This window comes from Pygocentrus nattereri, chromosome 5 (genome assembly GCF_015220715.1).
Source record: "Pygocentrus nattereri isolate fPygNat1 chromosome 5, fPygNat1.pri, whole genome shotgun sequence".
In the NCBI taxonomy this organism is placed as follows: domain Eukaryota; kingdom Metazoa; phylum Chordata; class Actinopteri; order Characiformes; family Serrasalmidae; genus Pygocentrus; species Pygocentrus nattereri.
Window position 1 is genome coordinate 9,462,219 of NC_051215.1, and position 22,186 is coordinate 9,484,404.

General features: G+C 38.4%; 1 protein-coding gene across 1 annotated transcript in view; it reads right to left on the bottom strand.

Moving 5' to 3' along the window:
- Window positions 1–22,186, bottom strand: part of LOC108426141 (MAM domain-containing glycosylphosphatidylinositol anchor protein 1) — a 339,434-nt gene that overhangs the window by 236,281 nt on the left and 80,967 nt on the right. Inside the window, exon 3 of the mRNA XM_017695434.2 lies at window positions 21,100–21,239. Coding sequence (XP_017550923.1) covers window positions 21,100–21,239 — 140 coding nt within the window. The remainder of the gene's footprint in view (window positions 1–21,099; window positions 21,240–22,186) is intronic.

The window sequence follows — 22,186 nt, forward strand, 5'->3', positions numbered from 1 at the left end:
TACTTGATAAGGAGGTCTTTTACTAGCACATGTCCTAAAACATGCATGCACTGCTGGGGTTTGTCTAACAATGCAAGTTCAACTTAACAGGATTTCTGAGCAAGTTTCAGCTTCATTAAACCTAACAAACACGGCCACTGTTAACTCGTTTTACAACAGCATTTAACATCTTATCTGTTCTCTGTTAATCCAGGTTTTGATTCTTAAACTGAGATTAATCCTGGAGTGCATATGAAAGTGTGATGTTTATGACGAAGAGCCAGTCACACATCTGCATAACTCATAGTCAGGTGCCAAAAGTAATGTCCTCCAGTTATGCTGACCTTTTCTTACTCACAAATATTTAAGTAACGTTCTTGCATCTTCACTTCAAAAACACCACAGTGCCCTTCGCTAGAAAGTTGACTTTGCCTGCAGCAAACAGTAAACATTTGTGAAACCCTAGTTCTAAAACCTGGGCCAAACATGACCAAAATTCAATATTTTTTTTTTTCCCCGTTCCATTAGGATTCAAATTTGAAAGCATATATCTATATTTTTTTGTGTTTTACCATTAATTGAAGGATCGTCTGAAAGAAGGCACAAGCATATTGCACAGCGAGCATTCTGTGCGAAAAGCTTGACATCCCTGAGTCGTGCATTGAGATGCTGAGCACACAGTGGATCTCCTGAAAAACACCAGCCACTGGAGGACCCACAGGCACACAAGAAGGAGGTGCGCCAGACTTCCAGAAGTTTTCTCTTTCCTTTTCCCTCTCGCCGTCTTTATCTCATTTGACTCCTAAATGTCTCCTCTCCCTTGCCATGCACTCTTTTTCCTTCGCTCACTTACTGCTCTTTCTTTCTTTCTTTCTTTCTTTCTTTCTTTCTTTCTGCCTCTCTTTCTCGCTCCCTTTCTCTTAGGGGTCACTGTATGACCTTGTTTGTGTCTTGGCTAAGCGGTGGTGAGCATTTCTTAGAGCTGCTATGCCACCTGATCTTTCTTGCTTTCAGTTCTCTATCGATCACCCCCCCCCCCCCGAACCCCCACTTGCACTTTCCCAAGGACAGAAACCTAACCCACACCATCCTTTCTCTTCCACCCCATCTTCGTCCCCCTCGTTTCCATCTCGTCCACCACTCCCTCCATCATCCTCGTCTCTTCCCTAATTCTTTCCCTCCCTCTCATCCTCTCCCTACACCTTCCCCTCCCCCTCTTTCCCACCCTGCCCCAGTCCCAAGGTTGTGATGACCAGCATTATGAATTAATAATGCAAAGAGCAAGGATCGCTTTCAGAAAAACCATTTAGGCTGCTATTGTGTTACTGAAGGCTGTGCGTTGAGCTGGCTGAGTCAATGTGGCAGAAATGCTATAGGATAGACAGAAGCAGCCCATTCCACAACGTTAACTAAAAGCTCTGCCCTGAAGCTATACATGCACAACGCAGCCCAGGTCCTCCAAATGACCTTAAACCTCTCTCTCCCTCTCTCCGCCGCTCCCGCTCCCCAAAACGTTCAGGTCATTTTACTCTCTAAAAACACTTTACTCCTCCGCAGCAATATTTCTGTACATGAAACACAGGCGTTTGAAGCACTCAATGCGTTCGGCTTAAACCGACATCTAATATATTAACTATGTCCTGCTTTGACAATATGAACTTGTATGAGTGATCAGGACTCAGGCCGTTTAAACCCTACACCATTTTGCTGACTGCGTCAGCGTTAAGGTGAATAATTATCATTCCGACACAGACTTGACATGCACCTTTACGTGGGATCTGTGGGTTGAAATGTGAGCGAGCAGGGAAAGAGAATTCTGATGTACTGTTACTGGACAACAAAGGCTGCCCTAGATTAAATTATAAAACCCCAGAGCATCCTTCAATATGTGGTACATTTAGCTCTCCTTTCTTCAGCAAGTAAAAATAGCAGAGTGCCTAACTAGAGACTGGAGGACCCTCTGTCTGGTTTCATCATGGAATACAAGCATTACACGGCACTTTGTGCTACATGTGCGCACCACTTCTCCAGTACATGAAACTCCTCAGTTGCTGTATGAATTATAGGACGTATACTGTGTAACAAGTTGCCGTACCAAGCCTTTCTTCTAGATCAGTGAGTACAAACCCGTGCGGCCTCATTGGCAAACAACCACTGAATGAATTTGATATGTGCGTGATTTTTCATTTGTTATTTTTTAATAAATGCTGTGACACAAGACCTTGCAAATTAGTACAGACTAGCATAAATAAACATCTGAGTAATGTCTTGATGTTGCATCATAAGCTTGGATGTCTGCTGTCATATGAGAGCCTATATAACAGTAAGTGACAGTTTAATATAACAAAACTTTCAAATCTTAGATTTGTGGACATTCACATTAATAACATCCCTTCTCAACAGTGTATAATGTATTGATGGGTTGCAACGGCAACATGGATTATATGTCATCACACGTTCACTGATATTTTTCATATTTCTGGGACATATTTAACAACCTCTACCTGAATGCAGAAGGGATCCTGCGGTACACTCTGCCGCTGTGTCAGCCAGCACAGTCCCACATAAAAGACTTTCCTTCTTTCTAAATTCTAAAATTCCCCAAAGTACACTGGAGGAGGACCCCAAAGACAGGGTCATCTCTTGTTTTCCTTCCAGCCACTGACTGCTGGAGAAGCATATGCAGTATTCATTTCAGTTGGATTCATTTTAGTAGGGGAGCTTCAGTAATTTAAGTCATACCGGCTTTATCCATGGTTTTCATCTAGAATTAATCTGCACTATGCATAGTTTTCACAAGTCAGTTTCAAAAGTACTACTTCAGAAGAGAACAGCTTTCTGCCAGAACTGCCAGAATCCCTAGCTCCTTTAAGAATAGTAGCACTGTTCTCATTCATTTCATGATAAAACAGTAACAAAATATACTACCAGCATTGCTGTGCACCGTGTTGTTATTGTTATTGAATGTGGCACCTGTGGCCTAATGCTAACATGTCACTGCGGTTGGAACAAGAGCTTGTATCTCCATTTTTGTCATTTTAATTTTTTTTTACCTAATATGAAAGTATCCACTGCCCTTTGCATTGTGTGTATATTTCAGAATGAATTAATCAAAACAAACAGGGCAAAATTACTCCTTCTCCTGTGAAGTTAACATTTTGGAGATAGAAGGTTTTGTATTGACAGCAGCGATGTACATCCATGCAATGATGATGTTTCAAATCACTCATATGATTTGCCCATTCAAACTCTAATACTCTAACAAATATGTGCTAAGATACCTTCCACACAATCGGTACCACTGCATCCGAGAACCTATGAGCTGTCCTTAGGGAAAAAATTCCCATTGCACCTGTCCACCAGTATAACATTGCACTAGCATTACCAAGCTCAACATCTTTTCGATTAAAATTGGGTTACCAAACAGGGGCTTTTCCAAGATCACAAGACTCTTGAGCTGACCTCAACAATCTCCACAGCTACAAGAGTGATGTGTTTTCTCTGATAACTCACTGAGCCACAGCTTCAGTGCAACAGCTGTTGAATCACCCTCCCTGCCACCAAATTTCCTGAGCATAGCCCAGGCCAAATCTCTCTTAGTGGTGCAAAAAAACGCTGAACTGTCTAAACCCAAAAGCCACCAATCTGCTGGGCTCTGATCTACCACCTATACATGGAGATTCAGGACTGCTGCTTTTCCGTACATGACGGCCCAACCGAAAATATCTACTATTTTCCTCTGAATGTTCTGCCACAGCTCATTTGGAGGCATTTTGGAGGCACAAAATAAAAAACACAGAGGGAAAAGGGGAGCGAGCAGCAGACGTTTTGATTCTCCTCTGTTCTGTATGGATTACGTCTCAACCATTTTTCAATCCAATCTTCAAGAGAGAAGGTAAACAATCAGTCTTGATAAAGGATTGGATAAATCCTCAATCAGACACATTCGCCGTAAAACAACCCTTTATTACGAAGGCTCGCACCACCAAATTGGATTCTCCCATCAGAGAGGCAGAGCGAGGGAGAAGGAGAAGGAGGAAAAGGGAGAAGGAGAAGGAGGACGAGGAAGAGAGAGAAAAGAAGGGCGGAGAGTTGCCTCCCTTAAGTTGCCCCCTATTGCTTTTACATTTAACGTTCTAGGTGTACTCTGTACTGGCCATGTCATGTGTCAGTCTTTCCATCAGTCCATCAGTTGATTTTGGCAGCTAGTAATCCATCCATGTTGACATGTTTAGTGGCTTTACACAAGTCTAAACACCGAAATAATTTGGCTGAGCTCTGATACGAGCAGGTCACAAGTCCATGTCATGACTGAAAAACAAATTAAAAACAGAATATAAATGACTGGACTCTTTACATTTAAGGCACTTGATAGCTGTTCAAACCTGGACAGACTTTTAAAGACGCCTGTCACTTACTTTAAATATTCATCAGGCTGAAAACAAGTTATGCTTGGCAAGGGACAAAAAAGCGAGGACAAACAGGGGCGGTAGAGGTTAAGAGGGTTGATGTAGGATCATGTTTTCGATGATAGTTGCAGAATGTCACTGCAGCTGGGAACTCAGTACTCCCTCTGGGATGAAACGCACACACACAGACACACACACACACACACACACACTAGAGTTGTGCGGTATAGCAAAAGACCAGCATTGCGATGCTGCTACATGTTGCAGTAAACCTTGCTAAACAAAAATGTTTCAGTGACAAAGTGAAAGATACTCTATTTAGGCCTATTCTATTTTGACTAAAAAAATTCAATGTTGGATTACATGAAGGGTCACTGGTAACATTCTACCATAGGGTATTGTTAATTAAGCTACTTGACTCGTACATAAGATTGTATTTTCAACTGACATAATCCTACGTAAATATTTATAAACACTTACTTCAATAGGCGTCATTCACTATAAAGGTTGCATTTGCCAATTTTGATAAAAGTTAGCTAAAGCAGTCTTTATGACGGAATGTGTCTGTTGATATAAGCATTTATAAACATGTATGTAGTGTTGTTAGCTGTCATGACAAGCTTATGTAGGTGTCATGTAGCCTTATGAACAGTACACTACAGTAAAGTGTTACCGGCTCACTTATGTTATGCACAAAGGGCCATTTTCATTCCAGTGCTTGAAAAGTACACCTGATTCTTGCCCCCTCACTGGCCTTTTTGGAAAAGACTGCAATGTGAATGGTCAAGATGCTCACAGCCCAGAAAATACACGTGATTGTATAGAGCAGTGGGTCCCTACCCCGGCCTCAGGGACCCCCTGATGGTCCACATTTTTAATAGATGATGTGGAATGTCTGTGCCCCCGTGAAACCACTGGTTTTGAGGTCTCATTTGCATATTGCAGCCATCTGTGCTATCAGTATTGCAAAGAGCAACATCATGATAATGATTAACTATATATTGTGCATCCCTAGTATACCTACTGGTATCACTGATGGTAAACGTCCACCAGGCTCCAATTCCCATCACACAGCTGACTTACTTGACTCATGGTGTATGACAATTCTGCGATGGTTAAAATTTGACCAATCAGTGGTCTGCATTATTACCGTACTGCTCAGTAGAAAAAAACACCATGAGATCATCCATCCAGGAACCATGTGCATCTCCTCCTACACGTTTCATTCCACAATTATGATTTCAGTCAGGTCTAATAAGCAACACAGTGAGAGAAAGTAACCAGCCTGTCCTGACCGAACTAGATGAAACTTGTCATTTGTACAGATAATAGTGTGCTTTAGTGTCTGCATTTGTGTGCGTGTGTATCCCAGTAGTAGCTGAGAAGCACACATCGGTGCCAGATCTCCATGGCGACCCAGTTGCAGTCTGTGCCAAGTCCAGGAAGACACTGAATTAGGGTCACTATGGCCTGCTTCCAAATCCAAATTAAAATGAGCCCTTACTCACTTCCTTTACTGCCTTCTTTATCTGCAAATCCATGGTGCAGAGATAAACCAGCACTTATGTTGTTTTAATGTAACCGTTCTAACTGGCTTGTCACTGTGTGCATGTACAAGTGTGTGTGTGTGTGTGTGTGTGTGCCGAGGGTCATCAAAGGATCATGACTAAACACTTGTTGCCCATTTTGGAAGAACAATTACTGACGGTGTGACTGGAAAACAATGGTACACTTCAAAAAGTGTCTCCCAGTAGGAAAAAAAAAACAATTAAGGTTAAAATCATTTGATACAGCTGAGTGGGTTTTAAATGTGAATTTGTTGAAATCCCCTGGTATAGCAGTGTCTTTAAAAATGGCCTTGACTCCCCTCTCGTCCCTCCTCTTCTCACTGGTCATAGAACCAGTGAACCTATATTACTACGCAGCGAGGATATAATTAAGGGGATAAAGGGATAAGATGAGGTTTAGATCATATATATATATATATATATATATATATATATATATATATATATATATATATATATATATATATATGATCCAATGTCTAGCTTACCAGAATTACTTAATGCATTAAATAGTTTCAGTAAAGTATCAGGATATAAAATACACCCCCCCCCCACCTTATAACCAGTAACTAAGTAAATGTAATTCGTTACTGTACTTAAGTAGTTTTTTCGGGTATCTGTACTTTATTTAAGTATTTCCATTTTGGGTGACTTTTTACTTTCATTCCACTACATTTTAAAGTCAAATATCTTTACTTTTTACTCCACTACACTTTGAGAAATCTGTCGTTCCTTTTGGTTTTTGTGTGTATAAAAACATGGCAAAACAAAAGAAGCACAAAGCAAGTGCACCAATTAGGGCACAGCGGTCACTTTGTTCTGAGCTTGTTTTCACCTGTTGGTCATCCCGACATGGTACAAGCACACAGTTTAACGTCAGCACAGCAGCATAAAAATTTGGGAGTACATACATCGACCTAAATGACGAACTAACTTAACTTTGTCTAAATAGGTCACAATATAGAAATATGTCCACATAAGCAGTCGTGACTGGCGTGTTTCTTTTTTTCCTCAATTTATACAAACACTTTCATTTTATAGTAAATTAGTTTCGGTTAGTTTATGTTTATGTTTATGAACAGAGACCTACAGATCGATACAGTAAAGGAGAACTTATTTGTGATCCTGAGTTTAAAGCAAGATTTTATTAAACTTGTAACTAATTTATAAAGTAAACTTAAACTGAAACTTTGCTTGTTTATAAAAGTGATTTCAGAGCCACTCGGTTCTCCCTGATGCAAACTGTTTACCTTCAGTGTTTTGTGCTTATGATCATTTTAATAGACGTCAGCGTCACTAATTAATGACGTTCTATTAAAAGATTGGTTCTCCTAGAGAGACGCTGGAGGATTTTCACCTGAAATGAGTTCATGAAACATCAGAGCCATAATTTATCTTTTAGAACTTTTACTTTTGATACTTAAGTACATTTGAAGGTAAATACTTTTGTACTTTTACTCACGTTGAGGTCTAGAGTAAGGACTTTTACTTTTACTGGAGTAATATTTTACCTTGGGTATCTCTACTTTAACTCAAGTACATGTTCTCTGTACTTTGTCCACCTCTGCTTATAACCAGTATTAAACAAGTTTTTGAACGGTGGAACCTACTCCCTTTATCCTTAGGAGGTAGAGTAAATATAATCAAAATGAACGTGGCACTAAAATTTTTATTTTTACTTCAAAATATTCCAATATTTTTAACAAAATCTTTTTTTAGATACATCATTAAGTTGATTGTCGAGTTTATCTGGCACAATAAACGACCCAGAGCACACTTGAGTATTCTACAAAAACATCATACACAAGGGGGTTTATCATTGCCAAATTTTTTGTATTACTATTGGGCCTGTAACGCACAGATACTATTACACTGGATTAGTACCACAAACGAACAGAGTGATCCTAAGAGGGTGCAATTGGAAAGGAACTCATGTAGTCCTATCTCACGGCAGGCACTGATTTGCTCAATTATCCTGATGCCTGAGCCACTATCCAACTATACATCTAATCTGATTGTGAAATATTCCATAAAAATCTGGATACAGTTTAGAAATAAATTCTCACTTAAAAATACCTCCAGTTTAGCTCCTATAATTGGTAATAACATGTTTACTCCCTCAGTAACTGGCACAGCTTTCATTAAATGGAGGGACAAGTGCTTTCATAGAATAAAAGATCTTTTTATTGCTAACAATTTTGGGACATTTGAACAGCTGAGTAGAATTGTGAATATCCTGCATTCACTTTTTTTTTTTAGGTATTTACAACTTTGTAGTTTTATTTCATCACATTACCCTCAATTCCCCACCTTGCCATCAAAATATCTTCTAGATGTCATTTTAGAACCTGCAAACTCACCAAGAATTGGTACAGTATATGCTTTAATTAATTCAGAAGAATCTGAATCTCTACTTTCACTGAAACAACAATGGGAAGAGGAGTTAGATATACAAATATGTGAAAAAATGAGAGGATGCTTTGAATAGAATTCATTCTTCATCAATATGTTTGAGACACACTGTGATGCAGTTCAAGGTTGTTCATCGTTTACATTGGTCTGAAGTAAAGCTGAACAAATTCATACCGGATATTGACTCTATGTGTGTAAAACGGATCTAGCCACCGTTTCACATATGTATTGGTCTTGTTCTAAATTAATGACATTCAATATTTTCCTTCCTTTCAAATGTTTTAGAAGCTTTTATTCCACCTTCACCACTCAGGGCTATATTTGGGGTGATACCTAAAGATATTTGTATAGGCAAACCAACAAAAACTGTGAGAGCTTTCACAACCTTGTTAGCAAGATGATTGATATTGCTCAAAAGGACACACACCCGCCTACTTTTAACCACTGGATTAGGGATTTAATGTTTTCTTGAATCTCAAAAAAATCAGTTGCACAACAAGAGGGGATAGCTCAAAATTTTATGTTATCTGTCAGCCTGTCGTTACATATGTGGAACAGATGGACTCTGTGGATATTGATGCATGAGATTGTACTACCACTGTTTGTTATTGTCACTACTTTTTTTCTTTTTTTGACTGTTACAGCCACCTTTACTATTTTGTATTTGTTTATATACGCATTTATTTTTAAAGAAGGGAATTTATAGGTGCAGTAGGGAGTAGGAGGGTTTGGGGCTATCTTATTTTATTTTATTTTATTTCTTTAATGTAATAACTCATTCGAAATAATAAAAAGACCTTTTGACAGAAAAAAAAAGAAATGGCCTTGACTAAAATCACTTGGGAAATTTTCTAATATTGAACCTGTTTAAAATCTCTCTGTATAATCATAGTTTAAACAAGCGCTTGTTTAAAATCACTTGGTATAACAGAACATTTTAAAATAACATTCTGAAAATCATTTATAACTGAGCGGTTTAAAACATCAGGTTGTTTAAAATCACTTACTATAACTGAGCGGTTTCAAACATCAGGTTGTTTAAAATCACTTACTATAAATGAGCGGTTTCAAACATCAGGTTGTTTAAAATCACTTACTATAACTGAGCGGTTTCAAACATCAACTTGTTAAAAATCACTATAAATGAGCGGTTTCAAACATCAACTTGTTTAAAATCACTTACTATAACTGAGCGGTTTCAAACATCAACTTGTTTAAAAACACTTACTATAACTGAGCGGTTTCAAACATCAACTTGTTTAAATTCACTTACTATAACTGAGCGGTTTCAAACATCAACTTGTTTAAAATCACTTACTATAACTGAGCAGTTTCAAACATCAACTTGTTAAAAAACACTTACTATAACTGAGTGGTTTCAAACATCAGGTTGTTTAAAATCACTTACTATAACTGAGTGGTTTCAAACATCAGGTTGTTTAAAATCACTTACTATAACTGAGCGGTTTCAAACATCAGCTTGATAAAATCACTTACTATAACTGAGTGGTTTCAAACATCAGGTTGTTTAAAATCACTTGCTATAACTGAGTGGTTTCAAACATCAGGTTGTTTAAAATCACTTACTATAACTGAGCGGTTTCAAACATCAGCTTGATAAAATCACTTACTATAACTGAGCAGTTTCAAACATCAACTTGTTAAAAAACACTTACTATAACTGAGCGGTTTCAAACATCAGGTTGTTTAAATTCACTTACTATAACTGAGCGGTTTCAAACATCAGGTTGTTTAAAATCACTTACTATAACTGAGCGGTTTCAAACATTAACTTGTTTAAATTCACTTACTATAACTGAGCGGTTTCAAACATCAACTTGTTTAAAATCACTTACTATAACTGAGCAGTTTCAAACATCAACTTGTTTAAAATCACTTACTATAAATGAGCAGTTTCAAACATCAACTTGTTTAAAAACACTTACTATAACTGAGTGGTTTCAAACATCAGGTTGTTTAAAATCACTTACTATAACTGAGCGGTTTCAAACATCAACTTGTTTAAATTCACTTACTGTAATTGAGCGGTTTCAAACATCAACTTGTTTAAATTCACTTACTGTAATTGAGCGGTTTGAAACATCAACTTGTTTAAATTCACTTACTATAACTGAGTGGTTTCAAACATCAACTTGCTTGAAATTGCTTAGTATAATTAAGTGGTTTCAAACATGAACTTGCTTAAAATCACTTGGTATAAGTGAGCGATTTTAAATACTGAAATAGTTTAAATTAATTCAATATAACTGAATACACTGCTTCAATGGCACAAATCACTATGTCAGGAAAAGGGAACTAAAAGAAACTTAAAGAGGATTCATTTAATATTAAACAGCTTGCCAATAATATGAAATAATACACACATGTAATGCTGTAATAACATAGTATAACTGAGTGCTTCACTGAGTTTCAAACTGTTTGTTATAACTGAGCAGTTTCAAACTACAGAAATGCAGCTAACTGGACATGAAGACCCCAGAAACACTGCACAGATTTACGTACATAAACCTTATAAAAGGTATATGTCTGTCACTCTTTCTCTTTGTTTTACTGATGTAATCTCTCTCTGACCCTCAGTGTCTATCATTCTGCCAATGTGGCTAAAAAAAACACAGGATTTTTCAGGACACAGCAGAGGTACACAGTGGTAAAGATCTAATTACACACACCCACACAAGCAGGCACAAACGAGGTAAAGTTCTCAGTCATTCAGTCTTAAAAATCGAAATGCACATGTACTGTACATACAGAGAAGTAGTGAAGTGTGAAGGTTCCATGCTCCAGGCAACAGCAGCCCTGATAGCGCATGCAATATTGTTATTATTGTTTTATATTCAGAGAGCGTGACCATATCATTATTATTCTACTTACTGAGTGGAGCGGGCCCCAGAAGCAACGGGAAATTGGTGCTGCAATTTTACAAAATTTTTTGCGGGGGAATATTTTGCCTGGGTTCTGATCGAAACTTGCCATTCTGAGAGAAGCTCCTCTTTTGCCTGTGTGTGATTGGAAGAGGGGGCGTCCTGAAAAAAAAATACTGATTCAGATTTTATTTGGCAATCACGGCTTGTACTATATGGATATCCAGCATGACTGGAAAAAAGAATGTATTTGAGTAGGTTTTGGTAAGTGAGAAGGAGAAACTGAGAGGAAGAGAGAGACAGTGGATACAGAAAGCTAACAACAGCATTTCATTTCAACTAAAATATTAATATTAGCAAAAGTTTCAAAAAGAACCCTAAGAAGCGGATAGTTCATTCCATAGTTGGTCACAGGAATTACATGCATTCTGTATTAACAGGTTCTGTCTCCTTTCTGCTTGTTCCGATGTCGAGATGACAAAAAATGTGGTATTTTTATTTATTTATTTATTTTGGCTGCAAAACAAGTCTTAAGTACTGTTCAGAGGGGATCAGTTTTCCACGGGGAGGTGGGGTAAAGCCAATTGACCAGAGGATGTCCAAAATGTTTATGACTAGTTAACATAGGATGCAAAATCTCAGTATAAGTGACACAGATGGGAGTGGCTTCTTGATTTATGTACTACCGTCTCGCCAGAAAAGAGCGAAAATGTTTTAGCATTAAATTTGTTAGTTATTCTGTTGAAAATAACCATCTGTCATGCTGTCATTAGCATTATCATTAGCAGCTTAGCAGCAAATTGAAACTTTTTGTGTTTTAATGTTGTGAGCTGCACACCTGAGTTAGGACAGTACATAGGCTTGATTTTAGCCAAGGAGAACACAAGTAAATGCTTCTTTGTGTGATTCCACCTTTCCAGGAGTGGCCCACCTACCTAAATTTCACCAAAAGTGCACTGACAACTCCAGGAGGTCACAAAAGAACACAGACAAGCATCTAAAGAATTGCAGGCCTCACTGACCTCAGTTAAAGTCAATGTACACTATTCAACAATAAGAAAGACACTGGGCGAAAATGGCAATGGGAGAGTTGAAGGCGCAAATCACTGCTAACCAAAAAGAATACAAAGGCTTGTCATATGCCAAAAAACGTCGAAAAAGCCCCCAAGAGTTTAGCGATAACATTCTGGGGACTGTTAAGTCAAAGGTGGAACTTGGTGGTCCTGTTACATCTGGCATAAAACTAACACTGCATTCTACCAAACGAACATCACACCAACCGTCAAACATGGTTGTGGTGGTGTGATGGTCTGGGGCTGCTTTGCTTCTGCAGGACCTGGATGACTTGTCATAATTGATAAAACCATGAATTCTGCTCTCTATCAGAAAATCCCGAAGGAGAATGTCCACCTGTCAGTTTGACCACCTCTGAATGGCCCAAAAGAAACAAAATGAAGGTTTTAGAGTCTTCACTTGATTCTCATTGAGATGCAAGACCTAAAACAGGCAGTTCCTGCTCAAAAACCATTCAATGTAGCCAAATTTTCTTACAATTCTGCCAAGACTGGGTCAAAATTCCTTTACATCAGTGCAAAAGACTCACTGCAAGTTATTGCAAATGTTTGATTACAGTTGTTACTGCCAAGGGGTTATTACTTTTTCACATGGGTGATATAGGTTTTGAATAAATTTAAATAAAAAATTGTATTTAAAATTTATTTAAAAGCTGCATTTTGTGTTTATTCATGTTGTCTTTATCTTATATTAAAATTAGGTGATCTGTCAAATTTAAATGTGACAGAAATTGAAGAAATAATAGAAAGCAAATACTTTTTCACAGCACTGTTTCACCAGGTTTTGTTAATACATTACTGTGATTATTACATCACTATGTTGATTCAAACAGGACCACTATTACTGAGGAAGCTTCGCGTTTGGCGAATTATAGAAGTTCATCTGGAATTATTATGTTATTATTATTATTACCTTGTAAAAACATGACAGACAGGGCGGATTCATACTGGATTAAAATCACAGATCTCATTGATAATCACTCAAATTATGGCACCTCTCCAGGTAAAACTAATCCAGCTCCAAGAGGGCTAAGGACTGCACAACTTTAAATATAACTGTCATTTTTAATTAAACATATTGGCATAATAATAGACATTAATATACACTCAGTGTGAGATTTCTTGGAGGCATTTCTTTTGCAGGTGTGCACTGAAAAGTAGAATTCATTTCCTCTGTATGTGTGATCGCTCTCTAGCCCTGCCTCACACTTGGGCTGACTCAACTCTCTCTGTGTGAGGCCTGATGAGTCAGATGTGTGTATGTGTGTATGAAAATCAAGGAAGAGTGTGTTGAATTCATGATCTGATGAAAGTGGACAAAGAACCTGAGGGAGATCCGCTTTACACCTCCATACGTATTGTTATCAGATCAGCTTACCTTATATAAAACACACACACATGCACACACATATGCTTTGATTTTATACAATAACAGGACAAGAAGTACACATTATATACATTACATGGCCAGAAGTACATGAACATCTGAACCTCACGTCTATATGAGCTTGTTAGAAATCCAATTCCAAAACCATGATAATTAATATGGAGCTTTCCCTCCATTTGGCACTTCTGGGCAGGCTTTTCACAAGATTTTGGAGTGAGTATGTGGGATATTGTGGCCATTCAGTCTAGAGAGAACTTGTGAGGTCAGGTAATGATGTTGGACAAGAAGGCCTGGCTTACAACATTCCAGTTCATCCCAAAGGTGTTCAGTGGTGTTGAGGTCAGGGCTTTGTGTAGGCCACTGGAGTTCCTCCACACTAAACAATGAGCTCACTTTGTGTGCTGGGGCACAGACATGCTGGAATGGGAAAGGGCCTTCCCTAAACTGTTCCTACACATTTGGAAGTGTATAATTGTCCAAAATGTCTCTGTGGGCTGTAGCATTAACATTACACTACTCTTCGCTGGAGTCCAAACACTGAAAAACAGCCCCAGACCATTATCCCTACTTTACTGTTGGCACTATTGGTAAAGTTCTCCTGGCATCTGCCAATCCCAGATTTCTGCACAGTCCTTGTGCTGACGTTGCTTCCAGAAGTAGTTTGGAACTCTGTAGTAAGTGATAAGACAATTTATCACTATCAATTGCAAGCACAGGCAATTTAAGCATTACACACTTCAGCACTGGCAGCACCGCTTCATGGCTGAGCTTTTGTTGCTTCTGGCTTCCATTTTACTATAATAGCACTTACTGTTGACTGTGGCAGATCTAGCAGGACAGTTTACAAACTGGCATTTAGCAAAGGTGGCATCCCGTGATAATACCATGTTTAACGTCACTGAGCTCTTCAATATGACCCATTCTTCTGTCATGTATTTCTATGGAAACTACATGGCTATGTGCTTGATTTTCTATACCTGTTAACAATGGGTGTGGCTGAAACACCTGAACTAATGAGAAACAGAGTCTGCATATTTATGGGCTTATATGCAAAAGTTCAGGCACCCCTGGTCAAACTACCTTTTGCTGATTTTCTAAGGGACAAGTTTCCTTTCCTTTCCTTTCCTTTCCAATCCTTTATTGATGGATACATTTTACAGGTTATTAATCCTGGTGTTAATGTAACAGTTTATGGTGTAAAAGACAGCACAATATTTGTAATAGTTTGAAAAGTGCAAAATATTTTTACACTCAGAAAGCTTTACAATTTATTCATGTGTAAGTGAAGCCTGATGCCTGAATGTATGTGTATAAACTAAAAGAAGAGCTTTATATTAATACTACCCAGAAAACATTCAGTAAACTGATTACTGAAGTTGTCTAGGGTATTTTTTACTTGTATCTAAATCTAAGCCACTAATTTGTGCAACTAAAAGGTATAGACAGAATTCAGGGCCCTTCTTTGTCATTTAACAGGGATCATTGTTTGCACTATTACTCACTATAACAATAATCTTAAACTCAACCCAAACCTTAACCCTAAACCTAACACTGAGTGCATTTACACACCCTTAATAATCTGGTGACTGCATATACATGATCTTGAGTAATCAGACAATGGGGAAACTCCATGTCTGTATGAGTCAGGCATTAATTGGATTTCTGCTTTACAACCATCCAATAAGGAGAAGTCGTGATGTAAACACAATGTAAAACCTTGTGCCGTAGCTTTTTTGTTAAAAACACTTATCTGAATATAAGAACATACATCATCTAGAAGATGAAGAATATTTAAATCCTTCAATTCATCGAGCATATAGTTCGTGTCACTCAAAGTGTTTTGCTGTACCTCGCGGCATTGCTGCTTATTTCCGGTACAGCAGTCTGTTTTCTCATATGCGCAGACTGAGAAATCCGAAAGAAATCAGAGTAAGAGTCCGCATGATTATTGTGCTAAAATCCAGCTCTGTTTATCAGATTTCTTAACTGGATTTCTGGACCTTACTCCTATCTAAGAAATCAGAGTATGCTGTTCACATGACCACTTGAATAATCAGATAACTACAGGAATCCGATTATGATCAGATTATTTAAAGCATGTAAACACACTCACTGTATCCAGGCCTAACTTTAATTTGAACCCTAAACCTACTGCTAAACTGCTGCTAAACACTAGTTTGCAAAAATGTGAAATTTGTAGAAAAGACTCAATAAAGTGTAATCCAGAATTTTGCAAGCATCAAATGTAAAATTGTTCACGTATACAAACTAGCTTGTTTTTCAAATAAGCTAAAGAGTCAATGTCAAAGGGTCTGTTCACGGCAGAGGTGTCTAATCTGTGGTTGGACAGAGTAATGATGGGGAGATAGACGAGGCCATATGTTCTCCTGTCACCAATTACTGCTCTTTGCTCTTTGGGCAGCAGCACTGTGGATAAAGCACTGAGTGTTTTCTATGCTTTTTGAAGTATTCAGCATTATAAAGCTCTTTATGTGAGAAGAGAATGATCCAAACACACTTGCGCTTCAAATCAGTCATTTGCGTGTTTTTCTAATTACGGTGTGATTTTAATACTTTCATCCACTGTATACCTTCAGTACAGCATTACATTGTGCTTTAGACTGAGTTCAGTAAGCTCTCAATTCAAGGGTTTAATGAGCTTGTTAAAAATGCCATGTTGATAAGAAGCTTTGAACTGAATAGAGACATAGTTCCCTTCAAACAAGATGAACTGGATTTTGCAAATCTCCTCACATAGCTCACCATAGTTATCTGCTTTTGGAATCACAGTCTCCTCTCTGTGAGACGTCTGTGGTCTCCTCACTACGAGCTGCCACAGAAGCACAATGGACCCTTTGCTTGCCTTGATCACTTGATTCAAGTCACAGGAACTTCTGAAACATCTGAAACAGCACCATGTGAGGACCAAGTTTTAAAAACCCAGAACTAAACAGCGTGTCAATCAAGTAAAAACGAAATTTGATGTCAGAGTTCTGAGTTGAAGAAACTACTTCATGGTATAGGATTGCATCATTGAGAAGACCACGTTGCCATTTTGGTAGGCAGGCTGTAACTGTCTGTGTGCTGATAGAGCTTGTCTCGTCACCGTTACTGCAGTTACAACCCTGCAGTTGGCTGAAGACCAAAAGCAAAGTAGAAATAGATCAGAATGACCAAGAAAAGATCTGGGGACAAAAAATGCAGTCTCCAAAAAACACTACAATCAGAAGATTAGCTAGACAGGTAGACTGGATCTGTGCATCTTCTGAGTTCAGAACATTCCAATCCATGAGATTTTAAGAAAACTAATAAAAGTGGCTTCCAAAGCTTGTAAAGCTAGTAAACTTATACACATTTATAAAGTCAGCTTCTTATTCGGCAGCTTCTCATTTGAATTTTCGATTCCAGCTTAAATGGTGCTGCAATTACACTGAGATGCCTTAAACCTAGAACAAATTGTATTAATTAAATGCATTAATTTACGTCAATAATGCCTCCTTCAAGAACAAATACCATTTTTGCTTGGAAATGTTTCATAAGCAGCTTACATGCAGCAAAGCAAAGCAGCTTTTAAACACTTCTCACTGAGTGAACCATTGCTGTGTCCCAAATCTCACACTTCTGTACTTACCACACTAATGAGTGCACTTCTACTAGTATATGTACTATTTTATACACAATTTAGTGTGTTACTATGTGGTTTGGGACAGGGCACCAGTAATGCAGTGGGAAATCTCAGCCATTTAGATGCCAGCTTTCATTTGTCATTACAACAACAAATCAAATAAAATAAGGGCAATACACTCAAATATATCTGTTAATATGCTTTGATAATGAAATTCTAAAAAAGGATAAAAAAGTGTTTTACTGCCTTTGGATTGAATATGGCTTTATTTCATTACAGCCACCACCACACTGCTGAATGAACATTGATGTTGCCTACTAAAATAGTGGCAGCACGACTGCGAAGTCACTGGAATACTATCAATAGTATGATACTATGCAACAGTTGTGTGAATATCACTTTACTGTCAATGCATTGTGGTCATCCATCTTCTTCCGACATTCCCACCAGAGTGTTTAAAAAAAGAAGTGCATCAGGCTTTGTGTAGGTTTTATTCATTTAAAATTGCTTTTTTCCCCCCAAAAAAAAATGAACCTCCTGTGAAATGTCCTTTACACTGTCTTTTCCTACATTTATAGAGATGAAGCATTAGAATTCTTATCCGGAGATTCTTACTGGATACCAGTGGCGTTCCTGTCTAGATGAGGAATTTAACCATTGATCATCTGTCTGCAGGGTATGGGTGTTAACCACTATGCTATCAGATTTCTCTTCCTTTGAAGGCTTTTGAAGGTCACAGTCCTGTGAATGGAATATTTCCACAATGTCTGTGCTAAAAAAACTGCAGTGAGTTCTGATGCTATCATGAACCCAGGGTGTACGATGTTAAAGAAGAGTAAGGGGTGGTTGTAAACATGCACGCACCCTCGCTTGATGCCCAGGAGTTTGTTTTGTTACATTCTGTCTGTGTGCTGATAGAGCTTGTCTCGTCACTGTTACTGCAGTTACAACCCTGCAGTTGGCTGAAGACCTCAGACCCCTTTGATTCACAATATGAAAGCCCAGCAGTTTCTTTAAGTCTGTCTCAGAACACACATCACGCTTCCTGCAGTGAACAAGTACAGAAAGGATCTTGTGGGCAGAAGTGGGCACACACACACACACACACACACACACAGATATATGCACAAGCTGTTCCTGACTTTTTTTAGAGCAGCATCTCTCAGACAAAATTAGGGGGGCACCTGAACTGATAACGATAACCAATAATTAGCTTATTGTGATTGATATCAATATCAATTATCCACTTTAAAACCAGTTGATGCTGTAATTCTTTTATGAAGTGCTGAAGTGCAGTGAGGTTAAAACTTTCAGGAAGTATCTTTGGTCAGTTTTACACAGCCTTGGTATACAGTAGTGAAAACAGGCACATTTCTGTAAACATTTACACAATTTTATGTAAATATTTTACTTTTTTGAACATTTTAAACAGAGAAGTGCCCATATGTGGGCCCACACTGCAGTTCTTTACTCTCTTAACTTCATTATTAACATGCTGGCCTATTAAGTAACACCTCACTGAAAGGGAGGCTTCATATGGCTAAATGATAACTTACATTAGCCTAAACATAAAATATAAAGACTTACAATGTCATGTATTTGCATGAATGCTGCCCCCTGAATATTACTCAATAACTGATAGTTGTTATTGGGTAATATGATTACTGGGGGAAAAAAAACACCAGTACTGTAAGGGTTTCAATAATAATAATAATAATAATGAGAAGAAGAAGAAGAGGAGGAAGATGTTAAATTTATATGATACGTTTCTCAAAGCCAAGGTCACTGAAAAGTCCAAAAAACAAACTTAACTTAGTAATTGGAAGGAGGGGAGACAAAAAGCATGACACTAACTGGTCTGCCCTTAAACAGTTACCAATCTCAATCTTCAGACAACCTGAGAGTGCAGGTGAGGCTGAACGGATTGAGAAGCTTGGTTAAGTAGGGCAGAGCGAGGAGTTTAAACTTACAGCACATTGAGACCAGTGTAACTAATAAAAGACGGCGTGACATGAGTAGTGTGACAGAACTCCAGCGGCTGCGTTTTGAATATTGTAGAGGACATAAGATTTTAACAGGAATGCCATTAAAGCGAGAGCCGCGTTAGTCAAAACAGGGTGAAATTAAGGCTTGGACCACAGTCTCTGCATCTGTCATGATAAGCATGGGGCAATGAAGAGCAATATTACACAGATGGGAAGAAATCTGTTTTTGACCACTGCCCTAATGTGGGCTTCAAAAGAATAGATCACAGATAACTGACATCCCATCTACATTAAGTATAAAGTCTTTAATATGGATTTGGGGCCAATAAGTAAAACACTGCAGACGCTTTTATCAAGGGCCACTTACAGAGGTAGTTCAATGTAATGTCAGAGGAGTTTTGCCCAGATAGTCATACTATCATAGCTCTGTGTGTATATTTTTGTTTATATAGTTGTAATTCTTCAAAATCTGCTTCAAATCAAATCTTGATTTTACGTATGAGCTACAGTATATTGTGGTGTTTCTCCAATATGCACTATCCATTTGTTCATGCTGACTAGAATGTAAATGCCAAACACAAGTAACTACACATGCATCAGTGTACAGTACTGTGCCATAGTCATAAACCACCCTTCATTTATTTGATTTCCAGTCATTTTCCAAGCATCAAGAAACCACAGAAATGTATATAATATCCATAAGACCTCAATGACTAAATATCACAATTTCAGCATTTAGTGTGTCTCCTCTGTCCCTTTATTATACTTTCATTTTTTTTCAGGAGACTTGCTTTTAGTTTTTTTGGAAAAATCTGCAAGAATATTTTTCCACAACTCCAAAGTCCAGTCTGTGTAGTTGGTTGCTTCTCATAATCCAAGTCATTCCAAATACATTTAGTGATATTGAGGATCTGGACCCTAGAACGGTCAGCCCATTGTTCTGAGAACACCAGCAGCTTCCTTCCAAATGTCCTTTTCTCAGTAATGGCTCATTAACAGCTATACATCCTTTCAGACTCAAGGTGCTGAGTTTTCTTCTCACAGTGGAAGGATGGACAGAAAAACCTGTAAAGCAAAGGTGGAGATTTTCTCTTCTCTCTCAAAGATGAAAGCTTTAAGTACTGTTTATCTGATGGGGACAGTTTTGCTGGTCTGCCAGGTTTTGTATGGTTTATCTTTATATTTTGATAACTATGTCAACTCTAGTTTGGAAACTCTTGTTTCATTGCCATTTTGACTGGAAATTCCAGGGCTGGTCTCTGACTTTTGCGCAGTACTTTATGTGTGAGCTAAATTTTTGCTTGCAAATACTGTCTATTAAGTCCAGTACTGGACTGCTAACAACAGAATACTGGCTGTTATGTCACGCATCCCTATACAATGCAAAAACATCTGCAGATCTTCTCTGAGTGACACATCTCCCTCATTGTGAGCGTATAAGACACTGGTGCACTGTTCTATGAACAAGGTCACGGGCTGTTGCACCTGAAGCCTGTCATTGAAAAAGCTTTAGCAGCATGACAGTGTCTTCTATGTGCAGGGCCTTCATAAGTGGGTATGGTATATTGCCAGAGTTATTGCTCCTGTATGAATATAATGTGAATTCTACTGGCATTTAAATCTTTTCATGGGAGATTTTACAGGGTACAAGTTTCTTAGGAATGAAAATGCCTAATGAAAGAACTCTCTTTTCAGTGCATCAATGTGTTACAGTGCGGGAGGCATATTATATAGAAATTTCGAATCAATGCATATGCACACAATTGCATGTGTGTGTACCTGTGGCCGTGGATGTCCCTTGACAAGGCACTGTAGCACGAGCGTATCTCCCTCACGGATTGTGTAGATCCTTTCACTGATATTATCTTCCTTAACCACACAGGCTTGTCCAGCATGCACGATCTGTGCATTCGCAGGGGCTGTAAGTCAAGAACAGAAGGGAAAAAGGGAAAAAGGTTATCATAAACTCATTTTTTAGGATACATCAGAATTTATATACACATCTGAAGCATTAATAGCACTACAAGTACGGGGGAACTTTCACAGCCTTCTGGGCCTTCAGAGAAGGCCTAATGATTTCTGGGAACCAAAAAATAAATGTCTGTGATTGCAAATATTGTAGCACTACTCACTTCTTTCACTGTTAAGTCTTGTTTGAAAACAAAAGGGCTAAATTCTTGAAACCCCCATTTGATAATCTGCTTTGTTTTCCAGGTATCAAGGCAGTCACAGTCAGCAGAGCTGTCCCATTGATTAGGCCTTTAGGAGCCAAACTGAAGGCCTAATGCGTTTGTGATGGCCCACTAAGGTCCCCACATGTAACATCAACATGGGTTGTGTGTGTTGGGTATTGGAGTGTGCTGGGGATCTCTGGAGCTTAAGGTGCTCCACATAAGTATAGAAATACACTGTTATTTATACTATGTATACAGCTCTTTGATTCTTTGGAACATTTCTAACACTGCTCATATCTTGTGCTAATGGTTGCTAATTTAACATTGTTAAAATGTAAACTTTTCTATGTTAGGAGTGCACACTAGCAAGAAGAGTCAGACCATGGGTCGGAACCGTTTTAACACTTTATTGAGCTCACCAAATGCAGACATCCCAAGTGTCCCGGAAGCTCTGGGAGTCTCCTGCATATTATATGATTATACATAGCGGCTCCCTGATGCCCACAAGCCAGATAAAATCTCCTAGAATCTAGAACGAGCGGCCAAGAGTGCACACAAACGCACACGTAGGCGACACAGACTTTTTTTTCCCGATCACGAAAAATCTTCCGGGAGACTCGGGATGTCTGCAAATGTGTTTTACCGCCGCCTTTGTTTGTTCCCCAGGAATCATGTCTGCAGCGTGGGTCAGT